This window comes from Nilaparvata lugens, chromosome 13 (genome assembly GCF_014356525.2).
Source record: "Nilaparvata lugens isolate BPH chromosome 13, ASM1435652v1, whole genome shotgun sequence".
NCBI classification, from domain to species: domain Eukaryota; kingdom Metazoa; phylum Arthropoda; class Insecta; order Hemiptera; family Delphacidae; genus Nilaparvata; species Nilaparvata lugens.
Genome location: NC_052516.1, coordinates 12994977 through 13020397, shown reverse-complemented (window position 1 = coordinate 13020397; position 25421 = coordinate 12994977). Strand labels below are relative to the sequence as shown.

The 25421-nt window shown below is 33.8% G+C and overlaps 1 protein-coding gene across 8 annotated transcripts in view; it reads left to right on the top strand.

Annotated features, from left to right (window-relative positions):
• Positions 1 to 25421, top strand: part of LOC111056377 (polypyrimidine tract-binding protein 1) — a 496090-nt gene that overhangs the window by 451911 nt on the left and 18758 nt on the right. For 4 of the 8 annotated variants that reach the window (XM_039439854.1, XM_039439857.1, XM_039439851.1 and 1 more), the window contains 4 exons: positions 1235 to 1375; positions 7405 to 7491; positions 13024 to 13175; positions 21316 to 21349. In XM_039439854.1, the coding sequence (XP_039295788.1) occupies positions 1235 to 1375; positions 7405 to 7491; positions 13024 to 13175; positions 21316 to 21349 (414 nt within the window). The remainder of the gene's footprint in view (positions 1 to 1234; positions 1376 to 7404; positions 7492 to 13023; positions 13176 to 21315; positions 21350 to 25421) is intronic. The other 4 variants (XM_039439855.1, XM_039439852.1, XM_039439858.1 and 1 more) reach the window with 3 other exon arrangements.

The following is a 25421-nucleotide window of genomic DNA, read 5'->3' as shown; positions in this document are numbered from 1 at the left end:
TAGTTTATAAGCATTTATATTGAAAAATTGAGGAGTTACAGAGCTGTAAAGATAGGTTTTTATAAATTCGCTCCCTAGCGGAATTGTTTTAAGGACCATGAGGACAGAGAGAAAAAAGAGAAAGGGAGTTATATGCCTTTATTAGGGCAGAGTTAGGACTCCTGGTCCTCTCTACCACACAACCCTTAAGAGTGAGAGTGATACAAGCCACAGAAGGAGAAGAAGAGCCTTCTCATTTTCCTTCCCTTTCTTTTTATCCACAATCTGCTCCTTCTACTTCCTTTCTAAACATTATCGGTTTTTCCTCTTTCTCACTCTCTCTCTCTCTCTCTCTCTGTGTTAATAATAATAAAGAGTTGAAAAGAATGACTTAAAATAATTCTCAATCGTTTTCTTCCTACCTTTTCTTATTTTTCTTCTCTCTTTATCTTCTTGTTCCTGCATCTACTTATTCTGTTGTTGTTCTTCTTACTTTTCTCCTCTTTTCTCGTATTCGTCTTCTTCTTCTTCTTCTACCTGCTGCTTCTTGTTCTCCCAATTCCTCCTCTTCTCCCTGCTTCTTCTTAGTTTTCTTCCTCCTGCTTCCTCCTGCTTCTTCTTCTTCTTGTCTTGTTGTTCTTTCTACTTTTCTTTCCTCTTCTTCTCCTTCTTCTTCTTCGTCTCAATCTTCTTCTTACTGCTTCTTCTTCTCTCTCCTCCTGCTTCTTCACCATTCTGCTTCTTCTCCCTCTTCTTCTCTCTCTTCCTGCTTCTCTTCATCTTCTACTTTCTCCATTTCTTCCTCTTCTTAACCACCCTGCTTCTCCTTCTTCTTTTTCTCCCTCTAATTCTCCCTGCTTCTGCTTCTCTTCTTCTTTTTCTTCTTCTCTTACTTCTTCTTCTTCATTCTGCTTCTCCTTCTCTTTCCTCCTGTTTCTTCTTCTTCGTCCTCTTCTTCATCCTGCCTCTTCTTCTTTTTCTTCTTCCTCCTGCCTCTTCTTCTTTTTCTTCTTCCTCCTGCTTCTATTTCTCCATCCTTCTGCTTCTTCTTCTTCCTCCTGCTTCTTCTTCTTCTCCTGCCTTCTGCTTCCTCTTCTTCTTCGTCTTCTTCTAGCTCATTTTTCTCCTTAAGATGTACCTTGAATGTTGAATGTGATACCTGTTGCATTCTGCCTCCACTTGAATGCTAGTCTAGTATTATTATTAATATTATTGCCTACAGTGTTATTATAGTTTGTTTGTTTGTTGTTTTGAGGTGTAGGTGCCGGAGGCCAGGGTCTGTGCGACCAGCTGTTGCCGCAACTTCTGGCGGCTCAGGGCGCACAAGGCGGTGTTCAGGCGCTTCAAGCGGCCAGGCGCAGTCTGTCGCAGCATGCCGACCACGCACGTCTGTCTGGTGAGTCACTGCCCATTGCCCACCGCCCATTCTTATCGCTACAAATTTAGTATTATTTGAGAAAGAAAATTGAAAAGAAAACTTTGAAAAACTAATTTTGTGGATTCTTTTTTGAAAATTTTTGTTGATATTTTTTCTCGGTAGAAATTTACATTTTTTGAGAATTTTTTTTGGAATGATTTATTTATTTATTAAAATATTACAAAAAGCAACATTACACATTATTTATTATTTTTACGAGAAAGCACTATTCGGGATAGGAAAACTAAGGATACTCCTTGTAGCCGAGCATTTCTCTCCCAAATTTACATTAGGCCTACATAACATTTTAAAAGTCCAAAATAGGGTTATGATTAAACTTTACTGAAATTTAGTCCATTTATATTAAATATAGTGAGGTGCACGTTATAATGGCAGTGTAGGAAGATGGGAGAAAAAGGTTGCCAGATCTCAGCCTTGCCACCCAAACAGCTGATACTGGAATATCTCATCAATTCAACTGTTCATTATTGTTGAAAATAGTTAATCATATTTCATTTGTCAAGAAAATATGTTTTCTAAAGATGTAATAATACATTTTCATGATTGAGATAATAGTATATTTCGCACCTAGGGTCGAAAATGTACGTTTTCCGGCTCGAGATCGCGGTTTTCAAGTTCGAGACGAAGTCGAGAACTTGAAGCGTTTGAGAGCCGGAAAAACATTTTTGCCCGTGTTGCGAACGCTATTTTTCGCCACACCCAAAAAAAAAAACTTCCCAATATTTATAAGAAATTGAAAAATTAATAAAATTCAAACAGCCTATTTTGATAGTTTGAATCTTGGTTATGACAACTTTTACTGTCAATTAATTTCAATGTTACTAATTAATAATTTACAATAGTGACCATATTTTTATACTATTAATATTTCGAATAATTGTTTGAATTTTTATAGCTCGCGCTTTGCGCCCGGTGCAATATCTCATGGATAGATGGATGAATAGAATTTTCATTACTATTTTGAAATAATGTGATGAAAAATTAATATAATTGCATATTTCACAGTTTTGTCTCAAAATATATCTAAAAAATTGATTGAAATTTAAATTATGGTAACTAATATAAAAAATAGCTAATAAAAGTCGAAATTCATCGACAAAAAAAATGTCATTGACCGAGATTCGAACCTAGATCGTGTTTGTAACTCACTGAGCTGAGTTCAGTTGAGTTACGCCTTAACGCTCTCGGCTATTGGGTATTGTTGAAGGAAAAGGCCTGAATGATAACTCTTAGCATACACGTAATACTGTAAACTAGACTTATAAAAAGTTTACTTTACTCCTAAAAAGCGTACAACCTTTGACTATGGAAAGAAGGTTGTTCTTTCTATAGAAGAAGGTTCTTTCTATAGTCAAAGGTACAACAGACTTTGGCTCATGACTTATATTATTAAAATTAATATTATTATCTGTTTCACAATAAAATTTTCACTCTGAATTAAGTCAGGTAACCTATGTAGGCTACTATAATATAGTGTATAGCAGCATATTAATTTGAAGCCGGTTTGCCGGCATTTTCACAACAAAATATTGCTCTGAAATCATAGAGAAAACATTCGAAGATTCAATCTTGAGTGGGCCTAATGTTTTCTCTATATGGTTCAATATTAAAGAAAAATTATCTAAAAGTTTTAATAATGAATTACGGAAAAATTACTAGGAATTTTTTAGTCAAGGCTGAGTTTCACCAGTAGGCTTACCTTAAACTTCAGATCTCTGCTGTATTTTCTTGTTATTATAGTTGATTGTATTGCATTAAGAAGTGGAATTCGATAATAAAAAAGAACAATTATTACTCTACCTCACTTTTAAATATTGATACAATTATTGTACTTTGATTTCAAATTCGATTCTTCACTTTTAAATACTTGCGATACGTACCTTTCTGACAATGGACAATGCAGCCATTGTATTCATTGTTTGATATCAAAAACACAATAAATATTAAATTATTAACAGTAATTTATAAAATATATTATAGACATAATACCGCGATTCACGATACATAATTATATAGATTATTACAGTCGTTATGAGATTATCTCTCTATGACTTTTGTGAGATCGGGATCGGACACGATCAGCTGTTATTCAAGGTCATTTTACAGCCCTAGGCCGTAAAGTTTTACCGGCCTGGTCGGAAAACAATCACTTTCGGCCTCCATATGACGCACGTAAACCAGCTCATTACATCCAAGTGTGGCGAAAAATATTTTTCCTACAGTTACGTTGAAAAGTGGCCATTGCTGCACTGATTACAGAACGCAAAGAATCACTTTTCCGCTCTAGTGCGGAAAAAAATTTTCTGCACTCCAGATTTGCAACATGGCAACGCAAAATACTTAGTAGGTTATATGGAGCAACAGTGCAGCAAAATCAAAATGAAGTTGGTAACAGTGATTGCTGTGGCTGCTATAGTGAGCAGAGGGGCAACGAAGCACAACGAGCTAATTATTAGTATTAGATATTATAACCAAGGACAACATTTTTATTCAATTTGACAATAAATTAAGGTTTTTATCAATAATAAAATTACACAGAAACACATTTGATGCATTTCAGGCAATATTACCCATAATTATCCACTTTTCATATTCAATGGTAACTGTAGGAAAAACTTAATGTGAAATACGTGCGCAAAGTGACAGTCTGCTGCACTCAACAAACCATTCCGCCCTCGCCTACGGCTCGGGCGTAAACGTTTCTTTCGGTGCAGCAAACTGTCACTTTGCGCACTAGTTGCACAAATAACTATTGTCAATTAGCTGAATTTCTACATTGCTGATAAACGATGTGGCAACATCGCAAAGCGTGAAAGAGATATAGCGCCATCTGCTTTGTTGAATGATAGACAAGGATTGCATTTGCAATGGTGTTGGCAAATCACACACTGCCATTATAACGTGGACCTCACTACAGTTCATTTAATAGTTTATTTAGTTTATTCCAACTGTAGTTCATTAATTTTTGTTGAGGGTGGGTAAAGCAGTTTACCTGAGCAGGTTTACCGGGAGGTTCTCCTATACAGGAGTGTGTATTCGGGAAGAAATTGAAGTTTTTGGGGAAAATGTGTTTTTTGAGGGTGGGAAACCCCTCAAAGGTTCACTTGAGCAGGTTTACATGAATACCTGTGCTGGTAAAGTGGTTTACATGTGTGCAGGTGAACCTCTCTTGCAAACAGTATTATTATTAGTTTTGTTCAAATTTTATATGTTTTGACAATATTATCTATTTTTTTGTGTTATTCGAATTTCAATTCGGACTTAGGGCCGGTTGCCGAGCTCGGGATTTAGCTAAGTTCTAGTCTTCAAATAGCGGGAGTCAGAAAATTGGCTTTCCGAAACGGGGCGTAGTCGCAGTTTCTATGATAATCTTTATTTTCTCATTTCTATAATAATTGGAAACGTTTTTCCTCAACGAAATGAAACATTCCTAAATAATTCAAAACAGCTGATATTTTACACTATTTTCTGTTTATTTTATTTTGTGTTCAATTTTCTAGTTTTTCGAAATTTATCTAATTTAAACGTGGACTGCGACTTCGCCCCGTTTCGGGAGCCAATTTTCTGACTCCAGCTGTTTAGTGTCTAGAACTTAGCTAAATCCCGAGCTCAGAAACCGGCCCTTAATGCTCTATTAACTTTCCTTTTTAGGGCTACTGATGATTGAAACAGAATTTTATAACAGCAGTTTTATTATAAGGGTGTTTAACGCGCGAGTTAGATGTAGAGTTTAGACACAAGTGAGGGAGAAATGCTCTTCTCATTGCAAAAATATTGAAGAAAAATAGAAGGTAACGTTTGCTAACTCAAGTTAGTTACCTCTCAGAATCATTGAAATTCAGGTGATGATAATTCATATTATGAAAAAATATTATAGATTTCTTTTTCAGTTGGAATTTCTACTCCTCTGCTCTCCTTGACTTCTTCTCTTGTTTATCTTCATCTTTATTACGGTTTCTCTCTCTTTCGTCGATTCTGTTGTCTTCTCTTTGAATGATCTTTGTTTTATTATGTTTCATCTTCGTCTGAACGATGCATTCTATTTCTCTCTTCTCTACGATAAATTCTTATCGGTTATTCTTCTCCTCTCTCCTATTCATCTCTGAATGATCTCTGTTCTCTCTTCTACACGATAAATCGTCTTGTTCTCTCTCCCTTCTTCTGTTCTCTGCAATTCTAAGACGTTCTTCTTCCTCTCTTTTGCACTTGGTTTATTCAGAACTTGATTCTGTGCCCAGTTTGTTTTCTCAGTTTTGTCTCTTATGCTATTTTGTTGCTTCTATTTCGTCTTGAAATTTTCGTCTCTTTTGATTTATCTTCTTCTTCTCTCTGGCTTAGTCCACTTTACTATTTCCCTCTCTGTTATGAACAGTCTTCTATCTTTACCTTTTCTCTGTATTTCAAAACATTACGTATTGTCGTTTATATGATATGAAAAAATATTGGCTGATATGCGTATGATAGTATCACAGTTGAGTATAATGAAAGTGCAAGTGTTATTCATATTGTATTTTTCGATTTGTGTATGTTATTTTTGTGTTCTTGTTGTATCGTATTTATCTTGTCTATTCTTCTTCTGCTTCTTCTATATCTTGTCTGAAAACCCTTTCTTCGTTTCTCATCTTTGAACTATCCTTCTTGAACTTTGTTCTGTTATTTCGTCTGTAAATCACGATTTTTTGTTTATTTATTCAAAATTTTAATTGTATTTTGTCCTTGTTCAGAGATTTTTGTATATCCAGCCCATTTTTGGGGTTTCTCTTCCGATACCTGTCCTTTCTTGAGCATGCCTCTTTCTTTGTCTGTAATCCGTCATACTTCAATATTAATACAGTTTATCAAAATATCAGTATTTTTCATGAAAAAGACAAAGTTTTCCGTAGCCATTCACCAAACATAATATGTTTCATTTAACCATGCAGTTACCTATTATGAGGTCCACGTTATAATGGCAGTATCTGATCAACATTGGTGTTGCTATCCTTGTCTATCATTTGACAAAGCAAATAGCGCTATCCTTTTCTACCTCTGCAACGTTGAAAAATATATATTTTACTGACGAATAAAATATAATTGATTATTTTAAACAGTTAATATTACATCAGATATGAGCTATACTCCATAGAAGGCAGTGGCAAGGCAGAGAATCGGAAACGTTGTTGTCCTATATTTCTCCACTGCCATTATAACGTGGACCTCACTATAGAAACAATAATATTCTAATGCACTTATACTATTGATGGTTATAAAGGCTCATTCCTCGCCATTATACTTTCACTTCAAGATTTCAAAACCATTTTCTCTATACTCAAGATATTAGTAAAAAACAAATACATTTCTTCACGCTGAAATTAGCTATTTACTTATTTCTCTCCCTTTTCTATTGCACTGCAACCCTTTAGCCTTATTTACTCCGTTAACTCTACCCTGGTAATGGTTCGGTTACATATCTAGAAACTCAGAACCCCTTCTCGAAGATAATTTCAATCATTCTGTTGAAATAGTGGGCTACCGATACAATTATCAATTGTTGTGTTGAACTTTTCCCTCCTATATTCGGTTGCACCGAAGCCTGTTAAATTTTAACCGTGATTAAATTCCATTGATAAATGTCTCTCCTGATCTGTTCATGATTGAAATTGAACAACGGGCTCCTTCTCTGTATGAAAGGAGGAAGGTTGATTTCAAATTCAATTTTTTTTCACAAGAAGAAAATTATTATCTTTTAATCAACTTGTGGTAAATTTCTTCTACTACTACCCTTTGCTCTGCACCCCGGCTCTACTCCATACCTGAGTTAGCTATTGCTCTAGCGGTGGGTGAATATAACTAATGGCAGATTTCTTCTTCTTTCTTCTTCTCTACTACTTCCTTCTCTCTACACCCCGGCTGAATCTACTCTATTCTGTACACCCCATACTTGAGCTACCTATTGCTCTAGGTATTGCTCTAGCAGTCTAGCGGCAATAAATTTGGTTGATTTTCAGGTGGAGGCGTGCTGCCGTCTCCCTTCCAACCGCTGCACGGCCTCGCGTCGCCTCTGGCTGCGCCATATGCCGGCTCACCTGTTGCCGGTGAGTTCAATTAACTCAAAGCGGGGAACAAAATCGGATTAACGGGCAAAAGAATAATGTTAGAAGGTTGAGGTTTTGGCCTAGCATGAGTGGTTTGACTTTAGGAACCTATGGTCAACTTTAGGAGAAAGCAGAGAACGACTATTGAATTGAAGGCCTCATTTTTGGTTGTATTTTTTAGAGAACTGTGGTTGAAAAAGTGGTTAAGGAGTAAAAGAATGAGGTTAAATGGTTGAGGTTTTGTTCTGGCATGAGTGGTATGACTATTATAGGAACCTTATTTCAACTTTGGGAGAAAGCAGAGAACGACTATTGAATTGAAAGCCTCTCTTTCGATTGTATTTTTTAGAGAAATGTGGTTAAAAAAGAGGTTAAGGAGTAAAAGAATGAGGTTATGTTCCGGCATGAGTGGTATGACTATAGGAACCTACGGTGAACTTTAGGAGAAAGCAGAGAACGACTATTGAATTGAAGGCCTCATTTTTGGTTGTATTTTTTTTAGAGAAAACTAAGGTTAGGAAAGAGGTTATGGGACAAGAAAAGGTTGAGAATTTGGTTTGACATGAGTGATTTGACTATAGGAACCTTTGATTAACTTTAGGAGAAAGCAGAGAACAACATTTGAATTGAAGGCGTTTTTCTTATAGACGTTTTTAAGAGGATACTGATGTTAAGGAGTAAGAAAAGGTTGAATTAAAGACTTCTTTTTATTTGGGTTCTGTAGAGAAATGAGTGGAAATTTGGATGAGGTTGTGGTCTTGGCATGATTAGATAAGGAAATCTTATAGTTTTTATAGTCTTCAGCAAATAGGGATCTGGGACAAAATGAAGTGGTTTTGAAGTCTTGTTCGCCTGGAACCTTCCTGTGATAGCAGAGAGAATAGAAAACCAAATCACTCTTCTATAGTGAGGTCCACGTTATAATGGCAGTGGTTGATTTGCCATGGTATTGCTATCCTTGTCTATCATTCAACAAAACGGATAGCGTTATCTCTTCCTCGCTTTGCTCTGTTTCCAGATCGCCTTTTAACTATGTAGAATTAATAATTTAATAGCGCAAACAAGATATGTCATCTTAATTATGAAAATTCATTTCAAAATTATTGAAAAATATAATTTCCTACTTAATAAAATATAATTAATTATTTTAAACGAGAATGAACCGTCAATATTACATCAATAAACCTTTATCAGCTACCGTCTATGGAAGGCATTGACAAGACAGAGGATCGGCAACGTGTTTCTCCTATCTTCCTCCACTGCCATTATAACGTGAACCTCATTATAGTGATTTCTACTCGATCCTTCTGCAAGGTAGTTGGAATTTATAGTTCAGCAATGGGCTGGATTTGAGGTATTTGAAGGCTGAAACCCATATACTTGAACCTTTATTCTTCAGCGGATGATGCAGCAATTTTTCAAGTTTTCTTCTCGAATCTTCCATGATTTTTCAGAGAGATAGGAGTAACTTGTTTGGTGATACTGTCTTATGGATCTAGTAGTGCTTTTGGAAGTCTTCCTCTCGTGAGAAAAAAAAATGTTTCTAGACTTTCTGTCTAGAACAGGATGAAAGAAATTTCTACAAGATTCTACAGAAATATTCAACTGAAAATCGATCGTCTTTTCTGAAGAGAATCCTAGCTATACTGGACGTATACTAAAAGTTACTGGGAAGTTCCGTTTACTGGAGCGGAAATTCTAATATTGACTGCTTTAAGCTACAATACAAGATGATTTATTTTTCTTTTTTACAACGTTTTTTAGAGAGATAATTAGATTCTTAGGTTTTCTAAAGTAGGTGATTATGGGGATTTTTGAAGTGTCGTTTCCCCTTGAAACATAGGGCAATTTCCAGTTTACATGTCTTGTAGGGTGAAGCTCTCCATTCGATCCAAGGTCTAGCTTCATTCCATCTCTGGGTGAAAAAGGAATATTCTTTTGAATTTTTATTCCACAAAACGGTAAAGTATGGTACCATCTTCAATTCATATGAAGTTACATTCAATTGAAAACATTTTGGTCCTGTTCCATTTCGAGAATCATGATCATAATTATGTTCATGTCATTATCATAATTATGTTCATGTCATTATCATAATTATGTTCATGTCATTATCATAATTATGTTCATGTCATTATCATAATTATGTTCATGTCATTATCATAGCATTTAAGACATAAGTAGAGCATGTTTTGTGGTAATTTATTAACTGTGTTTCTAATAACTATGTATAACTATTATGTGTGTTCTATTTTTCTATTTGTTTGATACTAATAGTAGTTTTCAAGTGTAGAATTGCATGTTTTGTTCAGTTTAAATACTACTTTCTTTCTTGGGTGCATTACCCAGGTACTTTTTAGTTTTCTGTTCAAATAATAATATTTTAGAAATTAATTACATTGTCTTTCATGAATATTGCCTCTATAGGCCTAATATAGAAGCGAAGTAACACTGGTCCATTCATTAGCTGATTCAATCAAAGGGTATCTTTAAATATAAATTCCGGTTTAGTCCGTGAATATTATGTAATTTCTATACATATTTTTCCTGTTTAGTGTGAGAGTTTAATCACATATACTAGAAGAAGAATTTTATTTGTTCCAATTAATCCTCGAAATAATGTTATATAGTGATATTTCGTTTGTCAGACTTTTCTAATAATTAGCTAGGATATAAATCTGTCAATACATTCCAAGTTCATAATGAGAAAAATTATTCTTAGGCCAACTCCTTCAACTGACGGTTATGATCTGAGCCTTCAAAATCATTTCCCAGTCGTTTGGAACCCACCTAAAACTGTAGGCCAACTATAGCTGCGTACACATATTCGCGCTTCCAACCCGCATCGAGCACGCTCCTCCCTCGTACCGCCCTCGAACCACAGTCGCTCCGCCCACACACCCATCATGAACGTTCAGAAGATGTTAGATCTTCTCGCGTTCCCTGGTCGAACCACTGTTGCTCGCCGGTCGATCATCAATCGCTCTGCTGGAGTGACGTTCGGTTGCGGAGCAGAGCAAAAGTCTGTACGCACCTTAATATCTCAACATCTTCCCTGGCACAAGCCTAGGGCTGATGTGGGTATCATAATCAGCAAGGAAGGATCTAGCTGCGAATGTTGTAGAGCAAACGATACTCTAGAAAATGTTGTACATACTATATAAACCAAAACAATAGCCTACTTCGTAGAGGTGCGTACAGATATACGCGCCGCGAACATGAGCAATTCACTTTTAATCAGCTGACAATATCTGTATTTTTACAGAAAAGGTAAGATGCAGATATAAAAAGCTTGGCATCAGCTGATTGAAAGTGAATTGCTCATGTTCGCGGCGCGTATATCTGTACGCACCTTGGGATACAAGAAACATATAGGTTCCTGAAATTCTGTACAAATTCATGACTGTATTTGCATGAATTGAACATAGATTATTCGAGTCTCTCAGAAGTTACAAAGGGAGCACTCTACTCCATTTTTATCTCATCGATGGTGAAAAACTGAAACGATTTAAAAAAGCAACATATTTCAATTGACCTTTGAATACTAAAATTGCAAAGATCTAAAGAGAAATGAACGATAATTGAGGTCTATTACAGACTTCAAAGGCAGACCACTCTACTTTATTTATTCCATCGATGGTCGAAAACCAAAAGGTCGGAGATTCTAAAAGTAGAAATCAGTGACTTTCAAAGCTCCCTCTCCCTCTCGAACACACTCTCTCTGTTTCAACCACACATAACAAACCAATATTAATCCACTTAGCCTCCTTGGTTGGGGTTTTGTTTTTAGAAAATCCTCTGAACCCCAAAATCCTGTTTCCCCTTCTCACACTCTCTCTCTCTCCAGATACTCAAAATGGGGGCACACAGAGACCCAGTGATCCAAAAAGTTGGAGGGCAAATACAGAAAAGCACCACCATTTCTGATTGTGTAGAAGAGGCTGGAGAAATTTACGCAGATATAGAGAATTTGGGGAGAAGGGGGTACCGATAATGAATCCCCCGATTCGCGTTCTCCCAACCCGGATTTATTTTGTACAATAACTAGTGGTTTGAGGGGGGTTGGTTGTTGTGTTTGTGTGTGAGAGAGAGAGAGTGAGAGAGATAGAGGAGAGAGAGAGAGAGAGAGAGGAGAGAGAGAGAGAGAAGACGAGTAGGAGATGGGGATGAATATTTTGATTATGTAACAGAGTTATTACCAGCTTTAAAAATCATACGTTCTCATTGCCGGTCCCCCAAGTTAAATACGGTTGATCCTGCATTAATAATTTTATGTTTGTCTGAGCTTTTGAATGGATTAGTGACTTTCGCTTCAGTTTGTTTCCCTAATTTGTTTATGGTTTCAGGGTGGATCGTTTAGGGAGAGTCAATATTTTACATTAAAGTTTAGCATTAGAGTTTAACATTACAGCTGTGGTATTTTTCCATAATGAAAAACACTAATATAAATTGTTAACCACTTTCTAATGTTATGTATTTATAACTGAGCCTTATTCCGTGGCTTCACCAGGTTCTGACATCTATAATATAATAAAAGAAAGAATTGGCTTACACACGTACGGGATAGGAAATCGACGAATGACGCATCATCACGTCTCAACTACTCAACTGATTAACTTGAAATTATGCATATAGATTCTTAATTTACCGAGGATGGTTATAGGCCCATTTTAAATTCGTCAAGATTCCAGTACATCAAGTTTTCAGTTTGTCAAGTTTTAAATCAGACCCTTGCGGAGCACAGGTTACCTGCTAGTCCATAATGAAGCACTAGAACATTGTGTATAAACATTATCACACTGAAGATGACGTCATAGCTGTTGAAACATATTTGCAACTTTCTAATAGATTCGTGAGATTTTCAGACAATATTCTATAGTGAGGTCCACGTTATAATGGCAGTGGAGAAAGATAGGAGAACAACGTTGCCGATTATCTGTCTTGTCAATGCCTTATATGGAGGGTAACTGATGTAATATTAACTGTTCATCATCGTTTAAAATAATCAATTATATTTTATCAAGCAAGAAATAATATGATTTCATAATGAATTTTCATAATCAAGATTGAATATTTTGTTAATTTATTATTAATTCTACATTGTTAAAATACGATCTGGCAACAGAGCAAAGCAAGAAAGAGATTGCGCTATCCGCTTTGCTGAATGATAGACAAGGATAGCAATACCATTGCTAATTAAACACTGCCATTATAACGTGGACCACACTATAGTGTTTTATTATCAAACAGTTCAAGTAGCACTTTTCAAATACCTTTTCAGAAAATATGTTAATTGTGTACTAGTTATTATATTCAATTAAGAAATTTGATTTGGTTTATTTTTCATGTCATGGCTAGTGACGAGCACCATATCGACAATAGTCATACAATAATAGAAAAAACAAGATATTTATACACAAAACACAATAATTGTACATAATATTTGATTTTATTTTGATTTGTGTCTAGTTTTACCAGTTTATTATTGTTGACTTGTTTGTGGTTTTAATTGGTGATAATTTTGATTTGCAGGCATTCCACTGGGAGGTTTCTCACTGGGCGGCGGTGGTGCGGGGGCTGCGGCTTCGGCTGCGGCTCTAGCCGCAAGCGGCCTGCGGCTGCCCGGGCAAATGGGTGCACCTGGCAACACTTGTGTGCTGCTAGTCAGCAATCTCAACGAAGAGGTCAGTAGCAAGCTACGGGTTTACACATGCCACTAGACTAGACTCCAAACTGTCTTGTAGCAAGTGACAAGGCTCTGTTTTCATTGCCACACAATCGATAGTTGAGGAGAGTTGTTGTCGGCTTACATCGACATCAGTATTATAATATGATAATGCGGTCCCTGCTAAGTCCCACTGTTTCTCAAATATCAATTTTATTCTTACTACGAGGTGTTTCAGAGTTTCAGAGAAACAGGAGATTTTGAAAGTTGAATAATTTCAAGTAAAACAAATCTATAATTAAAGTTTTCCATATCATTCAATAGTAAAAATAATGCCGTTTTAGAATAAATAATACTGTAACATTTATTTTTTGAAGATGACATCTTCCAGGTGTGTTTCTTTTCTACGCAAACGTTCCTGTAGTCTCTTCATCACATTGTCCATGCATGGTTTGACGTAACATTACAACTGGAATTTCTAAAATTGCTTCTCGATTCTTGGCTTTCAATTCTGCAACAACGGAAGAATTGAAAACCAAGATTCGAGAAGTGATTTCAAATTCCAGTTGTAATGTTACGTCAAACCATTCATGGACAATGTGATGAAGAGACTACAGGAATGTTTGCGTAGAAAAGGAATACACCTGCAAGATGTCATCTTCAAAAAATAAATATTGCTGTATTATTTATTCTAAAACGGCATTATTTTACTATTGAATGATATGAAAACTTTATTTAAAGATTTTTTTTCTTGAAATTATTCAACTTTCAAAATTCCCCGTTTCTCTGAAACACTCTGAACAACTGAAAATACCCCTTGAAAGAGGAATTATTTTGTAAGCTGCATTGGGACTCATAGATATTGTGATGTGGGTCACTATGGGAGGGTAAAAAATAGCATATCAAACATTGGAAAAAATACGAGATTTTGTCAAGCATTTTATTGTTAATAATCTTAAAGAAAAATGTTGAATTTATGGATGAATATGGCAGAGGTAGACAATTGGACATTTTAGAAACAATTTGAAATAACTAGGCTAATGAAAAACGATTCCATGTCTAGTCTAAAAGACCAATTTCAGCCACGTACAACACCACGAAATTGGTCTTAGTAGTAGTTTAGTTTCTAGCTTCTTGTTATTTCAATTTCGAATTCAACCTTGGTCCACCCTTTATATACCTTTTCTACCTTTGTATTTTGATCAAGTATTTGTATTCCGTGTTCTCCAGTTTTCAAATAGTATATTCTTACATTCTTTCTTATGTTATTCAATATTTGGTTTTGTTAGTTTCCAAGTTTCTCATCATTGGTTGTTGCCTAACAGCTCTCATAACCATATTTGGAATATTTGGGCGTGCCTTGTCTTGGCCAATGGCAGTAGAGTTCAACCTCCATTGGTCGACAGCTGATGGCCAATCGTAGAACATCACCCACACTATATAATATTCTGCTGATCAATGTTTAAAAGCTTTCAGTTGTATAGTGGTATAACAACCGAAACTAGTATCTCAAATTGGTGTACAACAGCAACTTGTATGCAACTTTTTCCTTAAGATTTGTGGCAATGAAGACGGGTCTCTTAAGAGCACTCTTAGCTCAGCACATACTCTCTTTTTTCTCTCTTGTGCTGTCTTTGATTCTCTTCATCTTGAATATTGTATGTAATAATTCTTGCAATTGTAACTGTTTTAAGACATTATCCTACTTCTGCTAGACACATATTCAAGCATTATTAAAATAACAGCTATTTGTTGATGTAGTTCCTTCCATCTTATATTCTCTCACTATCTCAATCTATTCAAATGTGGTTAATTGAGTAAACATGTATTATTATCTAGAAAAAGTGATCTGAATATTATTACACCTGTGTGAATATTTTACTTGGTTTTCATACAAAGTTTGATACACAAAAAAATTATTATTTTTGCAACGTTCATGTTAATTTATCATCAATTTGTTATTCTTCTTTTGCTCACTTCAAATAGAGTCTTCTACTCTTCTACAAAACTATTATTTTGTGGTATGTTTTATCTATTAGGCCTACTTCCCCTACTATATAATATATTCTTCTTCTTCGATGGCGCTACAGCCCAAATCGAGCCCTGGCCTCCTCAATTCTGCGCCTCCATTCGTCACGATCTCTTGCCTTCCTTCTCCAGTTCCTGATGCGAAGGAGTTCTGCTGCATCCTTGGAAATACCATCCGCCCATCTCAGTCTTGGCTTCCCCACCGGTCTCTTGCCTCCTGGCTGTCCCATATATATTTTCCTGGGGGCGCGAGTGTCAGGCATCCGCTCCACATGCCCTGCCCATCTTAAACGTTTCAGTCTGACATATATGGACAGGGGTGGCTCCTTATAGAGTGCAGCTAATTCGTTGTTATTTCTTATTCGCCAGACACCCTCATCACACACAGGTCCATATATTCTACGCAGCATTTTCCTTTCCCAGCGGTCTAAATTGCCTGCTGCCTTTGATGTTAATGTCCAAACTTCGCTTCCATACGTGACCACTGTACGTATTATGGACTTATATAATCTAGCCTTTATATTTCTATGGACGCTTCTAGACTTGAATATCTGCAGCATAGAGAAGAATGTTTTGTTCCCCGTATTGAGCCGCTTCTGTATTTCTTTCATCTCATCTCTGTCCGCTGTTATATTAACTCCCAGGTAGGTGAAGTCTTTCACGTTCTCAAAGCTGTACTCACCCACCAATAGGTTTTGTTCTCTTCTGTTGTGCTGACGTCTGCTTTGATGTAGGAACTTGGTCTTATAATATATAGTAGTATCTATCTATATAGTTAGAGAGAACTTCTTGTCTGATATTTTGAGTATATCTCAAAACTTCTGAAAAATAATACTGCTAAAATAAAGTATATTGTCTATAAGTTGAGCTAATTTAGAACTCTCTGTTCCGGCTGCACAGAAGCCTATTGAATTTTAACCTTGATTAAATGCCACGATAACCAATCAGGAAAGCTTTCATCTCAAAAAAGCCTTCTCTGATTGGTTCTCGTGACCTTTAATCTTGATTAATATTCAACAGGCTTTTGTGTAACCGGACCTCTGTCTTCTATAGTAATTTCAATTCCCAGATCACTTGAGCATAAAACATGTTGTTCTTATTCTCTGCTATGTAAATTCTACCAAATTATAATCTTGTTTTTGGAAAATACTTGAGCATAAGTGGAAAGGTAGTCTATTTTAATATAAATAATTCTGCTGCTACTTTGATCATAAAAATACTTCTCTATTGTTATCTGAACTCCTTACTGACTTTTTGATAGTACTGTAGCATTAATCTCAAGATATTTTTGTCAATTTCTTGATTTGATATCTCTTCCATTGTTTGTAGTATCTTCTCCACTTCAATTGATGGCAGAATGTTGAATTTTCGTTGAAGTTGTAAATTTTGAAAGGAGATTTTACACTCAGTGCATGCCTGCATTGCTTGAAAATTGAGTAAATCAGTTGGGGGTTTCACATTAAAACTACTGTAAAGGTCTTTCAAGACCTATGACAAACACTGGTAGGCTAATAATAAACAAAATAAAAACACTTCTGTAATGAAAAATATAGAAGTACAATTAAACGTTAAAAATTTTAATAGTCAGTCAATTCAGTCAAATGAATTATTTATGTTGTTCTCATGATATTCTAAGCTGAAACGTCCTTATTCATTCAGCTTATAACGCATACTATATTTTTATAGATTACCTTTTATCAAATACTTGTACAAATAAAATGAGTCAGTAAACTAATTAGATTGGTAATTATTATTGAATGGAAATCCCAATTAAATGCTGTAAATCACCCCGAAGACTTCTGCTACTGCAAATATTGACAACAGCGTAAACATCTAGATGGAAATTCATCTAATTAGATTAGATTAGTACAGAATAAGATGAAAAGAGACAGGTAGAAGATTAGAAGATGGAAGGAAACATAGAATGTAACATTGAAATTAGTTTTTTCAAATGAGAAAGGTTTAAGAAAAACCAGAATTTAAAATCGATTACGCAAAAGTATTGAATCATTTCCATTGAGAATAGTGTTGATGTTATGGAGAAAACAAGATTTTATTTAATTTTTTTTCAAATCCAATCAAATGAATTGTAATTATTAAAATGATTTTGATAGATATTTCCCCCCAATTAAAGGTGAGTACGTGCTGAATGTGTTTTATTGTTAAATCCTAATTTTTATTTAAAGTAAAATAATTAAAATATCAAGTGAAAATGTTTTTAAGTAATCGGTGAAATAAACTTCAAGTTGTAAAGACTTACTTTGAAGCATTCTTCTATTGAATTGAGAAAGAATGCATTTGTTATGTATTTGTATTTGGCTCTTGGTATCTTGCTTTGATTTCAACCACCTTTGAACTTTATCTTCAGTTTTGGAAATTTAATAATTCGATATCTTTTGCTGTCACAGATCGCAATTAATTCATCTAATCAAAACTTCTATTAATCTGTTTTTGTCGGTTTATAAAGTATATAGATTTCTATAGTTTTTACGAGTGTAGTTAACATACTTTAAATTCATTTCTGTGTTTTTAAATTCAATATCATTCAAATCATCAAATAAACCAGTTGAAGAATCATTGATTATTCTTGTAATTTTCGTTCTAGAAAACTTTAACTCAGTTACAAGATTTATTTTGTGTTTATTTGTCAATAAATAACATGAACAAATCTTTTCTGTTCATAAATGTCTTAGGTGGTTGGAATAGATGTTAAAAACATTCTTGACTGCATTTTGTCAGCATAAATGGTAAAAATCTTCTATTATCTCTGTGATATTTGGATAATTTTCAACTGATTTTGAGATGAGGATGTATTTGCACAATATTATTGTCAGTTTAACTGTAATAATCTGATTTTTTCTTTCCAATATTGTTATGTTTTGACCTAATAAATGAATATGAATAGACTATTATTTTCTCTGATAGGAGAAACATTTGAATTTTTCATAATATTTTCAAAATATATTCAAGGAATACAGTAATTCTTGTAGAAGTTGAAGTAATACAAAAACTATCCTTCATACTTTGATTGGTCTATGCTTATACGTGTTCAAGATTATCCTCTTCGAATTCACATTGGTGAAAATTTGGAAGTAGCTTGAGACACAAATTTTATATTTAGATATTTTGGATCATTCACGTATTTCATACTGAAATAATATAGTAGTTATGTTTATTCAGTGCATCCTCTCATCAAAATCAATTGAACTATAATATTTTCCAAATTCTAAAGACTTTTATATCATTTGACAAATGAATTTTATTTTGAATTTGAACAAATGTCATTGATTTGATAATGGTAGACTTTCATTATTTTATTAATATTTTTAAGATTCTTGTCAAATATTTGTTGACTTTCAAGCCCGTTTTATTTCTAAGATTAATTAAAAAATATCTCTCAAGTATCAAAATAAAATAAACTCTATTTTAGAGTATGAAGATAATGGTACCAAAGTAAAGAATATTCTGGGTAGTCAATCTGATTTTTCTCAGAATTTGAATGTTCAAGTTTTGTTTTTAATATTTTAACTTGATGAAAGTCTGCCAAAAATGTTTTTATTTTTTAATAGGTGATCATACTCATGGCGTAGAGTGTATGTGTTGAATTCAAAAAAGAAAGAAATGTTTTATGTTGTTTGAAATAATTAATTTGGAATTCTGTAGTTAGTTATGGATTATAACAATTCTAGTAAGTGGGCTGGTGTTCAAGATGAAAAACTGTATGTACCAAATTCCATGTAGGCCTAGTTCATATTCCCACGAAATCCAAACTTTGATTTCTGAAATATCTTGAAACTCCTTTTTGTATCACAAGAATCCGATCCCCTAGTTACAATAGGTATAAAATATAGTTCACATTATGCTGCGTTTACACCAAAGTTATTAAAAAAATGTTAATAATTCAATCCTTATAGATTCTAATAGTTGAACATAACGTATCATACACATAATGTGTTTGTTGAGCTCCGTTCAATCTGATAGAATCTATGAGGATTAAGTTATTAACATTCTGTTGATAACTTTGGTGTAAACGCATCTTCATTTCTCTTCAACTCTCAACAAAATCTTTTCGTTTATTTATCGAAATTTCTTGTACCCAAGCAAACAATTTAATTTTATTAGATAATATTCTTGTAGTAACTTCTTTCCATTGGGTTGAAAAATCTTGGTTGTTCTGTATTTCATCAATTTTCCGTAATTTCGCTCCTAATTTCACAATAATGTTTTCTAAAAATTCATTCATAACTTACTGCCCTTGTTCATTTTAATTGTTAACATTTTCCAGTCTTCTTTTTATGCTTTTTTATGCTTACTATGTGTGCAACAAACTAAAAATTGCTTTTCTTTCTGATGCTCTACTTTTCTGCCATGGGACGGCACTAATAAGAAACATTTTAAGACAATTTGTAAACAAATTAGTAGAAAAATATATAAATCAGCACACATAGAGTTTTATTGAATTTAGCTTGGATTTTATCCAGTGTTATATTTTTTAAAAAATACTGCATTGAAACATTTTCATGGGCGGAGATAGTATTATTTCCCAGAGATATTAAAAAAAATCAAAATCATGAAATTTAATCTTCAAATTAATTAATTCAGGTTTGATTGAATCATATTCACTTCAAAACTCTCAGTTGGGAACAAATAAGCTTCAATTTTGTTTACTTTGATGTTTACTAAGAGCAGCTTTTAAGAATCAAGCAGCAAATTTTCAAAATCAAGTCCTTTTTCCATTGAATTCAATAAGGTATTTACCTTTTTCATACTCCAAGGCCCACGAATTATATAGATTACACATGGCTTCTTAAAATGTATGAATTCAGGGTTACTTTCATTTATTTATAGAATAGAATATTATAGTACCTTTTGAAATTAATAAACAAAATTGTATTTTCAATCTTTTTTTTATTTTAAAGGGTACCTACTATAATTATATTTTATAAAATAGATTATACATTGATTCAACTATAGAAAGAAAGAACACTGAATCTGGATATATTTTGTTTGAATACTGAATATTTTAACGTTCGTGTTTTTCTATAATATTTTTACTTTAACTTTGTTTTTTTCTCACAAGAATCAGTGCAATATTATATCAAATATTGGGGCACCGAGCTTCGCTCGTTATTTTTATTTATTGATAAACAGAACACAATTCCCTAAAATGATCGTGTTTATATTTCACAGCTGGCTATACGTCAGCTTATGAATTTCGGGGATGCGATATTTTGATTTTTCACATACTCACTCGCTCACTTACTTTTTTACTATCCACAGCTGTTTCAGCCAAGGATGAATTTATTATCCCATAGCCACCTCTAATACAAGGCCGCGGCCTACGATATTGCAACGTCGCAGTGTAGGCCTAGAATCTAATACATGATTGGTGAAAAAGATCAGCTGGTATTTTTTTAAATCTTTTTCACCAATCATGTATTAGATTACACTGCGACGTTGCGATATCGTAGGCCGCGGCCTTGTATTAGAGGTGCCTATGAGTATCCTTTTAATGTCGTTCAGCAAGTTTTCCCAAGGATGAGACCTAGTACAATCGAATTTTTTTTATATCATAAACCTACTATGTTCCAAATTTCATGAGAATCGTTAGAGCCGTTTTTGTGATCCGTTGAACATAAATAACCAGAAATAGAAATATAGTCTATACAGAAATTGCTCGTTTAATATAATTGGATTCTACAAATTAGTGTCACAATATTATTTGACAAGAACCAATCCATACAAGTAACGCCACAATATTTTACAATAACTGATACATATTAGTGCTTTGACTATGGTCACCTATACCTTGACTATTACTTACTTTTACTATAACTGTATTTACTTACAAACCAACAACAAATTTCAATCATTTTCTCGTGTAAGTTTTTCGCTCATGTTCATTATATAATATTTATTATTATCTTTAACTGTTTCTACTCTACTACTTATTCTCTTTTTACTTACCAGTCGTTTTATTTTTGTTTTTTCTCTGTCTCTCTCTGTTCCTGCTGATGTCTGGATGATGTGACAAAAACCTAACCTTCTTACTACAACCCTCTACTAATTTCTGCTACTACTATGACCACTCTATTGTTCTACTACTCTACTCTACGTTCGGTGCTTCATAGATGGTCACACCTGACGCCCTCTTTACTCTGTTTGGTATGTCAGTCAAAATCATCTCATTTATTTTTACTTTTTACCTACGACTATTTTTTTACTACTCTACTCTCTTATGCTTGTCTGTTGTTGTTTGTTTGTTTGTTTTTAGTTTGTATAATTTTGTTTTTACTACGTCTCTATCTGTTTGTGTTGAGTTTTGGCTTCTCTATTATCTCTCTCTCTCTCTTCACTTCTATGTGTTTGTATGTGCGCGCTCATCTGTTGTAATGTGATAAATTTATGAGATGCGTAAATAGGATTTCCCTGGTTGATGTTTGAGGGTTGGTGGTGATTTTCTTTGTGGAAAATTCCTCAAAATAATTTATATAAAATTGTTTTATTTATTGATGTAATTTTAATAAGATACCCAGGTATAGAGATTTAATTTTTGATGAAAACTTTGAGATTTCTTGTAGAATATTTGCTTAATAATTAGCTGAGTACGATAACTCAGATCTATCAATTAAAACTAGACAATACATGAATGTATAAATTGTGAAAAATCACAACCTTAGACTCTTTATTCCCAACATTTCAATTTCCATCTCTTTTATGTGATAAAAACTGAATGAAAATGAAGATTGCTCTGTTATTAGAAATAGATCAGCATATTATAATAATTGTAATTATCGTTATCAGAGAAATTCATCACCAATCATTAAATGTCAAATAAAATGGATCCAATCTCGATTTTGAATTGAGGAACTTGGTGTTTTTAAAAGCCTTTATAATTACATGTCTAGAATATTTTCTGATTGGGTAGTTTGGTACTTTGATTGAATATTCAAATTTGCTATCACCTAGACTATTCAACTTTGCTAGTATATTTTGATGAATGAAACATCATCAGGATAAAAATAAATCTATTAATTTAATCACTCTTGAAAGATTAGTACGGTACATTCTTTCTGAGTAGTGAAGGTGCTATTGTGGTAACCATCCATTCTGATTAAAATATGATAATATCTATGATAATATGGTAATGTATTTTTATTCAGTATTAATACATTCAGTAGTAGGCCTATTCAATTCCCTCACTGCTTTCCAATTGCAGCATGAATCATTTTTGCTCTTTGATAAATTCGTTGTTTATCAAAATTATAAATAACAAATACAACCCAAAAAATATATTCTTTGATTAATTGTCCTACGTGAGCGTTCATGAATAAATAAATGTTGATTATTCAATGTAGTAAATAATATAATAAATCTATGAAACTAGGTGATAGTAATAGTAAATTTCCACTTTATAGTGTTTGTGAATTTGATTATTCACTAGAATAGCTGTACTTTCTCAAGCTCCTCAATTTTAAACTCCAGATTTGTTTCATATTGGAACTCAGACCCATTCTCCTCAACACTACAGTAATCAACCAACCATACAGTAATCAAGGGTTAAGTTTAGATCGCCGGTTAGCTGATTAGTCCAATCATAGGCCTACTAAGACTTAATCGACGGTTAAGTCTTAACCGCCGTTTGGCGGCGATTAGCAATATCAGATTGGTGGTTAAACTGTGATCTGTCCATAGATTACCACGTGGAAGCCCTGGTTTTGTTGATCAGGTAATAACACTGGTTTAGAGAGTTTGCGCATGCGTTTTCAGTTCGAATTAATCGATATTTTTTTGAGAAAATTGGAAAAATCCACAACCCTTAGTCCCCTAGTCGACCTCAACCCTGGTTTATCATGAATTTCTGCTTCGAAAATGAATACCGTTGTTTCTTATGGAAGTGTTCATGAACATGGAGAAAAGATACCACAAGAAGATGTCCCATCATATAGGGTGTTTATGTTCTAAATTTCACTGTCAACTGAAGCCGATAGTCCTAGTAGTTGTTTTTGGTGAAGCTATGTGACGCTGGTAGTCTCTCATACTGTGCCCTTCTTACACTCTTACACTCTCAACACAGTAATAATAGACAGTTGTCGACAGTGATTGGCTTGATTTAAAAAAAATTGGCTTCAAATTTGGAACATAAACAACCCATAACATGGGATATATTCTTATGCTATCTTTTCTCTATGGTCTGTCACTCCAATTGGTTGTTATGAGAGTCTCCTCACATAAACCTACTAGCATGTGTGAAAACTCTTATTAAAACCAATGTTATTCAATTGGAGTGACAGACCATAGAGAAAAGATAGCATAAGAGATATCCCATGGCATAGGTCGTTTATGTTCCAAATTTCAAGCCGATTACTGTCGACTACTGTCTATTATTTCTGTTTTGTCCAGGTAAGAGTGTAAGAACGGCACAGTATGAGAGACTACCAGCGTCACATAGCCTCACTAGGACTATCAGCTTAAGTTAACAATGAAATTCGGAACATAAACGCTCTATACCATGGGATATCTATTTATGCTATCTTTTATCTATGATAATATTCATTCAAGAGTAGAAATTCGTTGAAAATCCGGGTTTAATGATTTGTTGTTTGTGAAATAATTGAAGTTAACACAATGCAGTACTTGTTTGTTAAAACGTGTACATGCCCCCCTGCAACAATAAATTTTTTAGTATAAAATTGTGAAACTTTCTATATTTATAAACCTGCCTTCCTGTGTTTAGAGTTTGTGCTTCTAGAGTTTAGTTGATTTTTCAATTTTTTCTAGTCCTAATATAACAATATTGTATTGTAGTTGAATTAATTCCAAACCCTCCTTCATAATAAATTTCTCAAGAAATATGAAACTTCCATTGTTTAATATTAATGAAATTTCTCAGTACTCAATACACAAAGTTTTCTGTAATATTAATTGGGCATTTTCTTTGAATACTTGAATTTCTTGAGAGTTTTCAGCATTTCATTTGAGATGTTTAATCAATTTCACCTCTTATAATACCTCTTGGTACCTAATTTCAAATTTGGGGTATTAATGAAGAAAACTTATATAATTGAAACTTTTATCGATTACCCTACCCTAAATACTAGTATATTATTTACAGTACTTCTTGAAAAAAATCTAGTTCAACATATTTCCCCCTATCAATGAAAGACTACGCATTTCATAAATTCGAATTGTGTGCTTTGTGCATCTGAATTTTTGATTGAAAATTTTTAGTTTTTGATTGCTGTTAGAGTATTTTGTTTTGACTTTGAGCTAAATGTTTATTGTGTTTTATGGTTGTAGTTTATGCTATAGATGCATTTGTTTTTGCAACTATTGTAAGCTATATAGAAAAATTCTTGAGTATTGTGTTCTTGTAGTGTTGATTTTTAAAAACTAATAATTTATCAAAATTCTGTGAAGGGGTTTTGACTGTATTGAAGGATTGCATGAGATCTGGTTGATTTATGAAAAAAATTCTGTATTCTGCATAACAACGAGGTCCACGTTATAATATTGCAGTGGAGGAAGATAGGTGAACAGCGTTGCCGATTCTCTACCTTGCCACTGCCTTCTATAGAGGATAGTTGATACCGGTATATCTGATGTGGAATTAACTGTTCACAGTCTGTTTAGAATAAACATTTATATTTTATTCGTCAAGGAAATATTAGTACTTTTCAATATTAATAAATAATAAATCTTCATAATTATTGAGATGATAATTATATTTTGTGGGTTAATTATATTTATACATTGTAAAAAAACCGGTCTGGCAAGTTGCGGAGCTAGAAAAGGATAGCGCTATCTGCTTTGTCGGATGATAGACAAGGATAGCAACACTAATGTTAATCAAATACTGCCATTATAACGTGGGCCTCACTGTAGAAACCTGAATGAGGTCGAAAGTGATAATACAAAATTGATTTCTTCTCAGAAAAGTTCAAGAGAAATTGTTGTATTTCTCGAGTGGGCTGAACGAACATCTTACAACTTTCTAGAATTTTATTCAAAAGTAGACGTGAAATTTGTTGAAAGTTGAGTACTTAGCAAATAAGTTTTGAAAGTTCGACTTGGCTATACAAACATCAATAAACTGAAAAGGTACTCGTTTTACAAAACATCCGAATTCAAAATGGAGAAATCCAATTTCAATATTGCCAGCCAGACGTCAAGTTTATTTTACACTTGGCTTGTTTCTTCTGACTTATTTTCTTTCTTGTGTTTCTTTTGATTTCTC